Raw genomic sequence first — 13,991 nt, 5'->3', positions numbered from 1 at the left:
TATTTTTTAAATTAATTTAAACTACAGAAGCGATTTAACAACCTTAACAAATTTAAAATCGTGATTTAATATGATAAATCAAAATTGTGATTAATCATGATTAATCCAAATTCAAAAACGGGATTAATTAGGATTATTCCAAATTCAGTAATGGATTTAAGTAAAATATTTAAAAGTATTTTCCTGTGTGACATTTTGACAATTACATTGCATTTGTGTCCAAATGTTGGGCTGTTTTTTAAGTTAATCTAAATCATATAAGCGAGTGATAACCTGTGATTAATCATGATTAATCCAAATTCAAAATTATGATTAACTATGATTATTCCAAATTCAAAATTGTGATTAATCATGATTATGATTATTCCAAATTCAAGTAAAACATTTACAAATATTTTCCTGTATGACATTCTGATAGTAAAATTGCATTTGTGTCCAAATTTTGGGCTATTTTTTAAAATTAATTTAAATTACAGAAGCGATTTAACAACCTTAAAACATTTAAAATCGTGATTTAATATGATAAATCAAAATTGTGATTAATCATGATTAATCCAAATTCAAAAACGTGATTAATTGGATTATTCCAAATTCAGTAATAGATTTAAGTAAAATATTTAAAAGTATTTTCCTGTGTGACATTTTGACAATTACATTGCATTTGTGTCCAAATGTTGGGCTGTTTTTTAAGTTAATCTAAATCATATAAGCGAGTGATAACCTGTGATTAATCATGATTAATTCAAATTCAAAATTATGATGAATCATTTGACAGCAGTATTTAGTACACAATGATGGATAACTTCTGGTGAACTATTGAACCAGGGTGACAAGCAGATAAAAAAAATCGGAATATATGTTCGTTTCATGATGAAATCATTTATTACACAATCATTTACACAATAAAAATAATTTATTACACAATAATTTATTACACAATGAGTGACAACTTGCGGTGAACTATTGAACCAGGGGGACAAGCAGATAAAAAAAAATTGGAATATATGTTCTTTTCAGGATGAAATCATCCATCCATCCATCCATTTTCTACCGCTTGTCCCTTTTGTAGCCTATCTCAGCTGCATTCGGACGGAAGGCGGGGTACACCCTGGACAAGTCGCTACCTCATCGCAGGGCCAACACAGATAGACAGACAACATTCACACACTAGGGACCATTTAGTGTTGCCTATCAACCTATCCCCAGGTGCATGTCTTTGGAGGTGGGAGGGGCCTATCCCCAGGTGCATGTCTTTGGAGGTGGGAGGGGCCTATCCTCAGGTGCATGTCTTTGGAGGTGGGAGGGGCCTATCCCCAGGTGCATGTCTTTGGAGGTGGGAGGAAGCCGGAGGGAACCCACGGGGAGAACATGCAAACTCCACACAGAAAGATCCCAAGCCCGGGATTGAACTCAGGACTACTCAGGACCTCCGTATTCTGAGGCACATGCACTAACCCCTGTGCCACCGTGCTGCCCTGATGAAATAATATTAAAGTCAAAATATATGCAATGTTTCTGTCAGAATAAAAACACATTTAGTGAGAAAAATGAAGTACTTGACTGACTCACATTATTTGGCGGGCCACATAAATCCATGTGGCGGGCCTGATTTGGCCCCCAGGCCTTGAGTTTGACAACTGTGACTGTCAGGTTCAAACACTGATGACATCTATTAAACAAGACAAGAGGCAAAGAATTAAACGGAGACAGAATTCAATTTGGACTCAATCGAGGAGACACGCCTGGACACACTGTACCCCTGTACAGTATCTCAGCATGCTCTGCCAAAAGATTGTAGGCCTCCTTCTTTTATTTTGGACCCTCCCCGACCACCTGGCCACCGCTGTTTCCAAAGGACAAAGGTCGCAAAAAAGTTCACAGAAAAGGTCGTAAACAATCCACAGAAAAGGTCAGTTCAAAAACAGTTCCATACAATGGTTCAAAAGACTTCGTAAAATACTTCAAAAAGAGGTCCATAAAATAGTTCAAAAAGAGTTCGTCTGGAAATTGGGCAGATCCTGTAATCTCTCTGCTTTGAAGTCCTTGGGCCAGAACAACATCCTTCCGTTGATTACCATACATGAAAGAACACAGGAACACCATCTTGCTTCCCCCTCCCTACACAGTGGAGTTTTACCAGCCTCACTCTTGGTAGGTTTCAAAAGACAGCCTTTTGTCTTCTTGTCAGGAACACAATGTAATACAAAGTTGTTGTGATAACTTAGAAACAATTATTCTAACAGTGACCACATAAGAACTATTTTTTTTGTTTCCTGTCTAGATTCTACAAAGCCCCTTTTGCAGCTCCAGAGGGATGCCAGTCTATTTGTGGCTTCGGCTGCCAGCCAGTTGTTGGCCCACATCCTGCTCACCTATCAGGAAGAAGATGGCAGCATGGAGTCACAATACACACATGTCATCCAGCAAACCACAGACTACATGAAGGCGTCTCTGCTACCCAAAGACTGCACACAGATCGCTCCAAGTCTGCAGGTCCTCCAGCTCCTGGCCATGATCCTGAACCGGGCTGGTCCTCCTCTTCGGGACCAGCTGCTCCAGGCCGTGGCAGCCTCCCTGGAGGATGTGGTGGAGGTGGGCTACAGTCAGCTGACACCAGCGCTCATGGACATTATTATGTCTGTGTACAGGTACACTACAACTTCTCTTTGTCCACTGTCAATGCTGCTGTTGTAGTCTGGACCGTGACCTGATACAATCATTGAAGAGTACAGCTGAAAGTTCAATCATGGATGCTGGCCTTCCATGATACTTTAAATCAAGGGTGTCCAAAGGGTGCAGCTCATTTTGGAACATGCCAAAAATAAAAATAAAACATATAAAAGTGGAATAAATGAGCGTACAGGTGTAATGTAATGACAAAAAGTTACAAGAATGACTCAACTAACTCAAAAAATAATGAATCAAAATCAATGTTGTTATGAATTATTGACCTATTCAAGGCCCCAATTACTTCACATCAAATATTCCACTTTGAAATATTTTTTGTGAAAAATATTGCATATTTTGTGTGTTTGCCATATAAAAACAAAGTTTCCTCAGACAAAAAGGGCATAAATCAAAAACATGAACAAATTATAATTAAGTTGAAGTTGATCTACAGGTTTTTTTTAATGCTTTTAAAAGTGGATACCCAATTATTTTAGTGGGATTTTTTTTTTAAAACTGTCATTGGTCAAAAAATAATAACAAATTAAAATAAATGTTACAAAGTATTGACTGATTTAATTACTTCACATGATTTCATTTAGAAAAACATTTTGGGGGAGAAATATTGCATAATTTAAGTGTTTGCCGTATGAAAACAAAGTTTTCTTTGACAGGAAGTGCATAGAACATCAACGTGAAAACAAACATTTAAAAACTCATAATCTGTCAAATATATATTATTATTATTATTATTTATTTATCTATTTTAAACACTTTTATGAGTGGGGCCCTTTTGGATCCCCAATAGTGGGATTTAAAGGGAAAAAAAACCTAGAATAATAATGAATCAAAATCAATGTTATGAATTATTGGCCTATTCAAGGCCCCAATTACTTCACATCAAATATTCCACTTTGAAATATTTTTGGGGAAAAAATATTGCATATTTTGTGTGTTTGCCATATAAAAACAAAGTTTCCTCAGACAAAAAGGGCATAAATCAAAAACATGAACAAATTATAATTAACTAATAGATCTGAAGTTGATCTACAGGTTTTTTTTATGCTTTTATAAGTGGATACCCAATTATTTTAGTGGGATTTTTTTTTTAAACTGTCATTGCTCAAAAACTAATAACAAATTAAAATAAATGTTACAAAGTATTGACTGATTTAATTACTTCACATCATTCCATTTAGAAAATCATTTTGGGGGAGAAATATTGCATATTTTAAGTGTTTGCCGTATGAAAACAAAGTTTTCTTTGACAGAAAGTGCATAGAACATCAACGTGAAAACAAACATTTAAAAACTCATAATCTGTAAAATATATATTATTATTATTATTTATTTATCTATTTTAAACACTTTTATGAGTGGGGCCCTTTTGGATCCCCAATAGTGGGATTTAAAGGGAAAAAAAACCTAAAATAATAATGAATCAAAATCAATGTTATGAATTATTGGCCTATTCAAGGCCCCAATTACTTCACATCAAATATTCCACTTTGAAATATTTTGGGGAAAAAATATTGCATATTTTGTGTGTTTGCCATATAAAAACAAAGTTTCCTCAGACAAAAAGGGCATAAATCAAAAACATAAACAAATTATAATTTATTAATAGATCTGAAGTTGATCTACAGGGTTTTTAAAATGCTTTTATGAGTGGATACCCAATCATTTTAGTGGGATTTTTCATTGCTCAAAAAATAATAACAAATTAAAATAAATGTTGTTCCGAATTATTGATCGATTCAGGCCCCAATTTTTTCACATCAAATATTCCACTTTGAAATATTTTGGGGAAAAAATATTGCATATTTTGTGTGTTTGCCATATAAAAGCAAAGTTTCCTCAGACAAAAAGGGCATAAATCAAAAACATGAAAACATTATAATCAACTAATAGATCTGAAGTTGATCTACAGGTTTTTTTTTATGCTTTTATGAGTGGATCCCCAATTATTTTTGCTGTCATTGCTCCAAAAATAATAACAAATTAAAATAAATGTTGTTACGAAGTATTGACTACAAAACAAAAAAAATTGGGGGGGAGGAAATATTGCGTGTTTTGTGTGTTTGTCGTATGAAAAACTAAGTTTTCTTTGACAAAAACAACATGAAACAAACATTAAAAACTCAATCTGTAAAATATATATTATTATTATTATTTATTTATCTATTTTAAACACTTTAATGAGTGGGGCCCTTTTGGATCACCAATAGTGGGATTTAAAGAAAAAAAACTAAAATAATAATGAATTAAAATCAATGTTGTTATGAATTATTGGCCTATTCAAGGCCCCAATTACTTCACATCAAATATTCCACTTTGAAATAGTTTTGAAGAAAATATTGCATATTTTGTGTTTTTGCAGTATATAAAAATAAAGTATCCTCAGACAAAAAGGGCATTAATCAAATACATGAAAAAATAATACAAAATTTTAGTGGGATCTTTTTTCAACTGTCATTGCTCAAAAAATAATAAATTAAAACAAATGTTTCAAAGTATTGACCGATTTAATTACTTCATATCAAATATTCCAGTCGGATATATTTTTGGGGAAAAATATTGCATATTTTGTGTTTTTGCCATATAAAAGCAAAGTTTCCTCAGACAAAAAGGGCATAAATCAAAAACATGAACAAATTATAATCAACTAATAGATCTAAAGTTGATCTACAGGTTTTTTTTTAATGCTTTTATGAGTGGATACCCAATCATTTTAGTGGGATTTTTCATTGCTCAAAAAATAATAACAAATTATAATAAATGTTCCGAATTTTTGATCGATTCAGGCCCCAATTTTTTCACATCAAATATTCCACTTTGAAATATTTTGGGGAAAAAATATTGCATATTTTGTGTGTTTGCCATATAAAAACAAAGTTTCCTCAGACAAAAAGGGCATAGATCAAAAACATGAAAACATTATAATCAACTAATAGATCTCCAGTTGATCTACAGCTTTTTTTTTATGCTTTTATGAGTGGATCCCCAATTATTTTTGCTGTCATTGCTCCGAAAAAAAAACCAAATCAAAATAAATGTTACGAAGTATTGACTACAAAACAAAAAAAATAGGGGGGGAGGAAATATTGCGTATTTTGTGTGTTTGTCGTATGAAAAACTAAGTTTTCTTTGACAAAAACAACACGAAACAAACATTAAAAACTCAATCTGTAAAATATATATTATTATTATTATTTATTTATCTATTTTAAACACTTTTATGAGTGGGGCCCTTTTGGATCCCCAATAGTGGGATTTAATGAAAAAAAAACCTAAAATAATAATGAATCAAAATCAATGTTATGAATTATTGGCCTATTCAAGGCCCCAATTACTTCACATCAAATATTACACTTTGAAATATTTTTGGGAAAAAATATTGCATATTTTGTGTGTTTGCCATATAAAAACAAAGTTTCCTCAGACAAAAAGGGCATAAATCAAAAACACGAAAACATTATAATTAACTAATAGATCTGAAGTTGATCTACAGGTTTTTTTTTATGCTTTTATAAGTGGATCCCCAATTATTTTAGTGGGATTTTTTTTTAAACTCATTGCTCAAAAAATAATAACAAATTAAAATAAATGTTACAAAGTATTGACTGATTTAATTACTTCACATCAAATATTCCATTTAGAAAATCATTTTGGGGGGAGAAATATTGCATATTTTAAATGTTTGCCGTATGAAAACAAAGTTTTCTTTGACAGAAAGTGCATAGAACATCAACGTGAAAACAAACATTAAAAACTCATGATCTGTAAAATATATATTATTATTATTATTATTTATCTATTTTAAACACTTTTATGAGTGGGGCCCTTTTGGATCCCCAATAGTGGGATTTAATGAAAAAAAAAACTACAATAATAATGAATCAAAATCAATGTTGTTATGAATAATTGGCCTATTCAAGGCCCCAATTTTTTCACATCAAATATTCCACTTTGAAATTTTTTTTGTGAAAAATATTGCATATTTTGTGTGTTTGCCATATAAAAACAAAGTTTCCTCAGGCAAAAAGGGCATAAATCAAAAACATGAACAAATTATAATCAACTAATAGATCTGAAGTTGATCTACAGGTTTTTTAAAATGCTTTTATGAGTGGATACCCAATTATTTTTGCTGTCATTGCTCCAAAAAAAAACCCAAATTAAAATAAATGTTACGAAGTATTGACTACAAAACAAAAAAAATCGGGGGGGAGGAAATATTGCGTATTTTGTGTGTTTGTCATATGAAAAACTAAGTTTTCTTTGACAAAAACAACATGAAACATTAAAAACTCAATCTGTAAAATATATATTATTATTATTATTATTATTATTTATTTATCTATTTTAAACACTTTAATGAGTGGGGCCCTTTTGGATCCCCAATAGTGGGATTTAAAGAAAAAAAACAACTAAAATATTAATGAATCAAAATCAATGTTATGAATTATTGGCCTATTCAAGGCCCCAATTACTTCACATTAAATATTACACTTTGAAATATTTTTGGGAAAAAATATTGCATATTTTGTGTGTTTGCCATATAAAAACAAAGTTTCCTCAGACAAAAAGGGCATAAATCAAAAACATGAAAACATTATAATCAACTAATAGATCTGAAGTTGATCTACAGGTTTTTTTTAATGATTTTATGAGTGGATACCCAATTATTTTTGCTGTCATTGCTCCAAAAAAATAACAAATTAAAATAAATGTTACGAAGTATTGACTACAAAACAAAAAAAATTGGGGGGGAGGAAATATTGCGTATTTTGTGTGTTTGTCGTATGAAAAACTAAGTTTTCTTTGACAAAAACAACATGAAACAAACATTAAAAACTCAATCTGTAAAATATATATTATTATTATTATTTATTTATCTATTTTAAACACTTTAATGAGTGGGGCCCTTTTGGATCACCAATAGTGGGATTTAAAGAAAAAAAAACCTAAAATAATAATGAATTAAAATCAATGTTGTTATGAATTATTGGCCTATTCAAGGCCCCAATTACTTCACATGAAATATTACACTTTGAAATAGTTTTGAAGAAAATATTGCATATTTTGTGTTTTTGCAGTATATAAAAATAAAGTATCCGCAGACAAAAAGGGCATTAATCAAAAACATGAAAAAATAATACAAAATGATGTAGATCTGGAGTTAATCTTCAGACTTAAGCGTTAAAAGTAAAAAAAAATACTAAATGAGTGGATCCCCAAGGATTTTAGTGGGATTGTTTTTCAACTGTCATTGCTCAAAAAATTATAAATGAAAACAAACGTTACAAAGTATTGACTGATTTAATTACTTCACATGAAATATTCCACTTTGAAATAGTTTTGAAGAAAATATTGCATATTTTGTGTTTTTGCAGTATATAAAAATAAAGTATCCGCAGACAAAAAGGGCATTAATCAAAAACATGAAAAAATAATACAAAATGATGTAGATCTGGAGTTAATCTTCAGACTTAAGCGTTGAAAGTTAAAAAAAATACTATATGAGTGGATCCCCAGGGCTTTTAGTGGTTTTTTTTTGCTCAAAAAATAATAAATTAAAACAAATGTTACAAAGTATTGACCGATTTAATTACTTCACATCAAACATTCCAGTTTGAAATATTTTTGTGGAAAAAGATTGCATATTTTGTGTGTTTGCCATATAAAAACAAAGTTTCCTCAGACAAAAAGAGCACAAATCAAAAACATAAAAAATAATAAAAACCTAAAATCAACAAACAGATCTGAAGTTGAAAGTAAAAAAATATTATTTATTTTTAATACTTTTATGAGTGGATCCCCAATCATTTTAGTGGGATTTTTGTCACTGTCATTGCTCAAAAAATAATAACAAATTCAAATAAATGTTATGAAGTATTGACTGATTGAATTACTTCACATCAAATATTCCACTTTGAAATAGTTTTGAAGAAAATATTGTGTTTTGTGTGTTTGCCATATAAAAACAAAGTTTCCTCAGACAAAAAGAGCATTAATCAAAAACATGAAAAAATAATACAAAATGATTATTGACTAATAGATCTGAAGTTGATCTACAGCCTTAAGCGTTGAAAGTTAAAAAAGATACTATATGAGTGGATCCCCAGGGCTTTTAGTGGGTTTTTTTTGCTCAAAAAATAATAAATTAAAACAAATGTTACAAAGTATTGACCGATTTATTTACTTCACATCAAATATTCCAGTTTGAAATATTTTTTTTGGAAAATATTGCATATTTTGTGTGTTTGCCATATAAAAACAAAGTTTCCTCAGACAAAAAGAGCACAAATCAAATACATAAAAAATAATAAAAACTTAAAATCAACAAACAGATCTGAAGTTGGAAGTAAAAAAAATATTATTTATTTTTAATACTTTTATGAGTAGATCCCCAATCATTTTAGTGGGATTTTTGTCACTGTCATTGCTCAAAAAATAATAACAAATTAAAATAAATGTTATGAAGTATTGACTGATTGAATTACTTCACATCAAATATTCCACTTTGAAATAGTTTTGAAGAAAATATTGCATATTTTGTGTGTTTGCCATATAAAAACAAAGTTTCCTCAGACAAAAAGAGCATTAATCAAAAACATGAAAAAATAATACAAAATGATTATTGACTAATAGATCTGAAGTTGATCTACAGCCTTAAGCGTTGAAAGTTAAAAAAAATACTATATGAGTGGATCCCCAGGGCTTTTAGTGGGGTTTTTTTGCTCAAAAAATAATAAATTAAAACAAATGTTACAAAGTATTGACCGATTTAATTACTTCATATCAAATATTCCAGTTTGATATATTTTTGGGGAAAAATATTGCATATTTTGTGTTTTTGCCATATAAAAGCAAAGTTTCCTCAGACAAAAAGGGCACAAATGAAAAACATAAAAAATAATAAAAACCTAAAATCAACAAACAGATCTGAAGTTGAAAGTAAAAAAAAATATTATTTATTTTTAATACTTTTATGAGTGGATCCCCAATCATTTTAGTGGGATTTTTGTCACTGTCATTACTCAAAAAATAATAACAAATTAAAATAAATGTTATGAAGTATTGACTGATTGAATTACTTCACATCAAATATTCCACTTTGAAATAGTTTTGAAGAAAATATTGTATATTTTGTGTGTTTGCCATATAAAAACAAAGTTTCCTCAGACAAAAAGAGCACAAATCAAAAACATAAAAAATAATAAAAACCTAAAATCAACAAACAGATCTGAAGTTGAAAGTAAAAAAATATTATTTATTTTTAATACTTTTATGAGTGGATCCCCAATCATTTTAGTGGGATTTTTGTCACTGTCATTGCTCAAAAAATAATAACAAATTAAAATAAATGTTATGAAGTATTGACTGATTGAATTACTTCACATCAAATATTCCACTTTGAAATAGTTTTGAAGAAAATATTGTATATTTTGTGTGTTTGCCATATAAAAACAAAGTTTCCTCAGACAAAAAGAGCATTAATCAAAAACATGAAAAAATAATACAAAATGATTATTGACTAATAGATCTGGGGCCGTACTTATCAAGCTTCTTAGAGTGCCATTTTACACTTAAGTCCTGAGAATTTGCGAAATTTAGTCCTACTCTCAAACTTAAGAATAAAAGCTTTTTATCAACGTTCTTAAGTATAAGAATCACTCCTACTCTCCACCATATTTAAGAGACCTTAAGTGGTTAGGAGTTGCCAGCAGGGGATGGCACTGAGGCGAGAGAGACGTGCGCCAACGTTCAGGGAACGGAACAATGTTTTTGTTTTTTTTGATGATGAGCAGCTGATCAAACGGTATCGTTTAGACAGAGCGGATATTATTTTTGTCACAGATTTAATACTTTTCGATTCCTTGTTGATTTCTGCATGTGTCTGCAGTGGGCTAGTATATATAGAGCCACCCACACCAGTTTCAAATGAGTTGCCTAATTAATGAATTGGAAAGAAAATGTTATGACAGTAGTATTGACCGATTTAATTACTTCATATCAAATATTCCAGTTTGATATATTTTTGGGGAAAATATTGCATATTTTGTGTTTTTGCCATATAAAAACAAAGTTTCCTCAGACAAAAAGGGCACAAATCAAAAACATGAAAAAATAATAAAAACTTAAAATCAACAAACAAATCTGAAGTTGAAAGTAAAAAAAATATTATTTATTTTTAATACTTTTATGAGTGGATCCCCAATCATTTTAGTGGGATTTTTGTCACTGTCATTACTCAAAAAATAATAACAAATTAAAATAAATGTTATGAAGTATTGACTGATTGAATTACTTCACATCAAATATTCCACTTTGAAATAGTTTTGGAGAAAATATTGTGTTTTGTGTGTTTGCCATATAAAAACAAAGTTTCCTCAGACAAAAAGAGCACAAATCAAAAACATGAAAAATAATAAAAACCTAAAATCAACAAACAGATCTGAAGTTGAAAGTAAAAAAATATTATTTATTTTTAATACTTTTATGAGTGGATCCCCAACAATTTTAGTGGGATTTTTGTCACTGTCATTGCTCAAAAAATAATAACAAATTTAATAAATGTTGTAACGAAGTATTGAGATATTTAATTACTTCACACAAAATATTCCACTTTGAAAAAAAATTTGGGTGAGGAAATATTGCATATTTTGTGTGTTTGTCATATGAAAAACTAAGTTTTTTGACAAAAACAACATGAAGCAAACATTAAAAACTAAAATCTGTAAAAAATATATATTATTATTTATTTATCTATTTTAAACACTTTTATTAGTGGGGCCTTTTTGGCTCCTCAGTAATGGGATTAAAAAAGACCAACTAAAATAATAATGAATCAAAATCAATGTTATGAAATATTCAAGGCTCCAATTACTTTAAATATTCCACTTTGGGGGAAAATATTTCATAATTGGTGTTTTTGCTTTATCAAAAGAGGGTGTTGACATAAAAAACATAAAACAATACTTGATATCGACAGATAGACCTGAAGTTGATCTTGATATTCAATAATAATAATAAATGACTTATTTTAAACATTTTTATGACTGACACTCTTCTGTGACCCTGGGACCAATCTTGAGGGGAGCCCTAAAGGTAAAAAAAGTATGTATTGTATTGGTTTTGATCATGAAAACTATCATTTCAGTGTGCGGCTCTCAGTGGAACAAGTTTGGACACCCCTGCTTTAAATGTACATATTACCATCTTATGGAGCTAGTTAAAATGATATGAAAATAACATCTGGAGGTTGCCTACAGCCACAGTTGCTAATGCTAGTGTAACCCAGGCGGCTATTTGCTTTTGTCGACCACACACCTGGCAACTATAGGACCATTAATGGTTGATTAATTACAGCTCAGACAAGGATGAAGGCGCCCCGCATCACGCCGTCAGCCGTCTTCTGTCCGCCATGTTGAACGCCAACAAGGCTGCTGACCTCCTTCACGCTGCGGCCGCCTTTCTCCACGGAGGCCATCAGTAAGACATCTTTTTATCAGTAAACGCTGTAGATCAGGGCATTTTTGCTAGTTTTATTCGTATTAAACCAAAAAAACATAGCTTTTGATATTTGCCGCCATCTTAGAAGTATCCTAACGTTAGCATGCGTACATTTTATGCTAGCATTTTTGCTAGTTTTATTCGTATTAAACCAAAAAAACATAGCTTTTGATACTTGGCGCCACTTTAGAAGTATGCTAACGTTAGCATGCTTACATTTTATGCTAGCATTTTTGCTAGTTTTATTCGTATAAATAAAAAAAACATAGCTTTTGATACTTGGCGCCATCTTAGAAGTATGCTAACGTTAGCATGCGTACATTTTATGCTTGCCTTTTTGCTGGTTTTATTCGTATTAAACCAAAAAAACATAGCTTTTGATACTTGGCGCCACCTTAGAAGTATGCTAACGTTAGCATGCGTACATTTTATGCTAGCATTTTTGCTAGTTTTATTCATATAAACCAAAAAAAACATAGCTTTTGATACTTGGCGCCATCTTAGAAGTATGCTAACGTTAGCATGCTTATATTTTATGCTAGCATTTTTGCTAGTTTTATTCGTATAAACCAAAAAAACATAGCTTTTGATACTTGGCGCCATCTTAGAAGTATGCTAACGTTAGCATGCGTACATTTTATTCTTGCATTTTTGCTGGTTTTATTCGTATAAACCAAAAAAACATAGCTTTTTATACTTGGCGCCATCTTAGAAGTATGCTAACTTTAGCATGCTTACATTTTATGCTTGCATTTTTGCTGGTTTTATTCGTATAAACCAAAAAAACATAGCTTTTTATACTTTGCGCCATCTTAGAAGTATGCTAACGTTAGCATGCTTATATTTTATCTCAGCGTTTTTGCTAGTTTTATTTGTATAAACCAAACAAACATAGCTTTTGATACTTGGCACCATCTTAGAAGTATGCTAACGTTAGCATGCTTACATTTTATGCTAGCATTTTTGCTAGTTTTATTCGTATTAAACCAAAAAAACATAGCTTTTGATACTTGGCGCCACTATAGAAGTATGCTAACGTTAGCATGCTTACATTTTATGCTTGCATTTTTGCTGGTTTTATTTGTATAAACCAAAAAAACATAGCTTTTTATACTTGGCGCCATCTTAGAAGTATGCTAACGTTAGCATGCTTACATTTTATGCCAGCGTTTTTGCTAGTTTTATTCGTATAAACCAAACAAACATAGCTTTCCATACTTGGCGCCATCTTAGAAGTATGCTAACGTTAGCATGCTTACATTTTATGCTAGCATTTTTGCTGGTTTTATTCGTGTAAACCAAAAAAACATAGCTTTTTATACTTGGCGCCATCTTAGAAGTATGCTAACGTTAGCATGCGTACATTTTATGCTTGCATTTTTGCTGGTTTTATTCGTATAAACCAAAAAAACATAGCTTTTGATACTTGGCGCCATCTTAGAAGTATGCTAACGTTAGCATGCGTACATTTTATGCTTGCATTTTTGCTGGTTTTATTCGTATAAACCAAACAAACATAGCTTTTGATACTTGGCGTCATCTTAGAAGTGTGCTAACGTTAGCATGCTTACATTTTATGCTTGCATTTTTGCTGGTTTTATTCGTATTAAACCAAAAAAACATAGCTTTTGATACTTGGCGCCATCTTAGAAGTATGCTAACGTTAGCATGCGTACATTTTATGCTATCATTTTTGCTCGTTTTATTCGTATAAACCAAACAAACATAGCTTTTGATACTTGGCGCCATCTTAGAAGTATGCTAACGTTAGCATGCTTACATTTTATGCTAGCATTTTTGCTAGT

At 30.9% G+C, this 13,991-nt stretch overlaps 1 protein-coding gene across 2 annotated transcripts in view; it reads left to right on the top strand.

Annotated features, from left to right (window-relative positions):
• Positions 1-13,991, top strand: part of brat1 (BRCA1-associated ATM activator 1) — a 56,414-nt gene that overhangs the window by 6,059 nt on the left and 36,364 nt on the right. For both annotated transcript variants that reach the window (XM_062033240.1, XM_062033239.1), the window contains exons 4-5: positions 2,282-2,648; positions 12,043-12,165. In XM_062033240.1, the coding sequence (XP_061889224.1) occupies positions 2,282-2,648; positions 12,043-12,165 (490 nt within the window). The remainder of the gene's footprint in view (positions 1-2,281; positions 2,649-12,042; positions 12,166-13,991) is intronic.

Source organism: Entelurus aequoreus, linkage group LG22 (assembly GCF_033978785.1).
Source record: "Entelurus aequoreus isolate RoL-2023_Sb linkage group LG22, RoL_Eaeq_v1.1, whole genome shotgun sequence".
NCBI lineage: Eukaryota > Metazoa > Chordata > Actinopteri > Syngnathiformes > Syngnathidae > Entelurus > Entelurus aequoreus.
The sequence above is the reverse complement of the archived record's forward strand: the minus strand, read 5'-3'. Positions and strand labels throughout refer to the sequence as shown.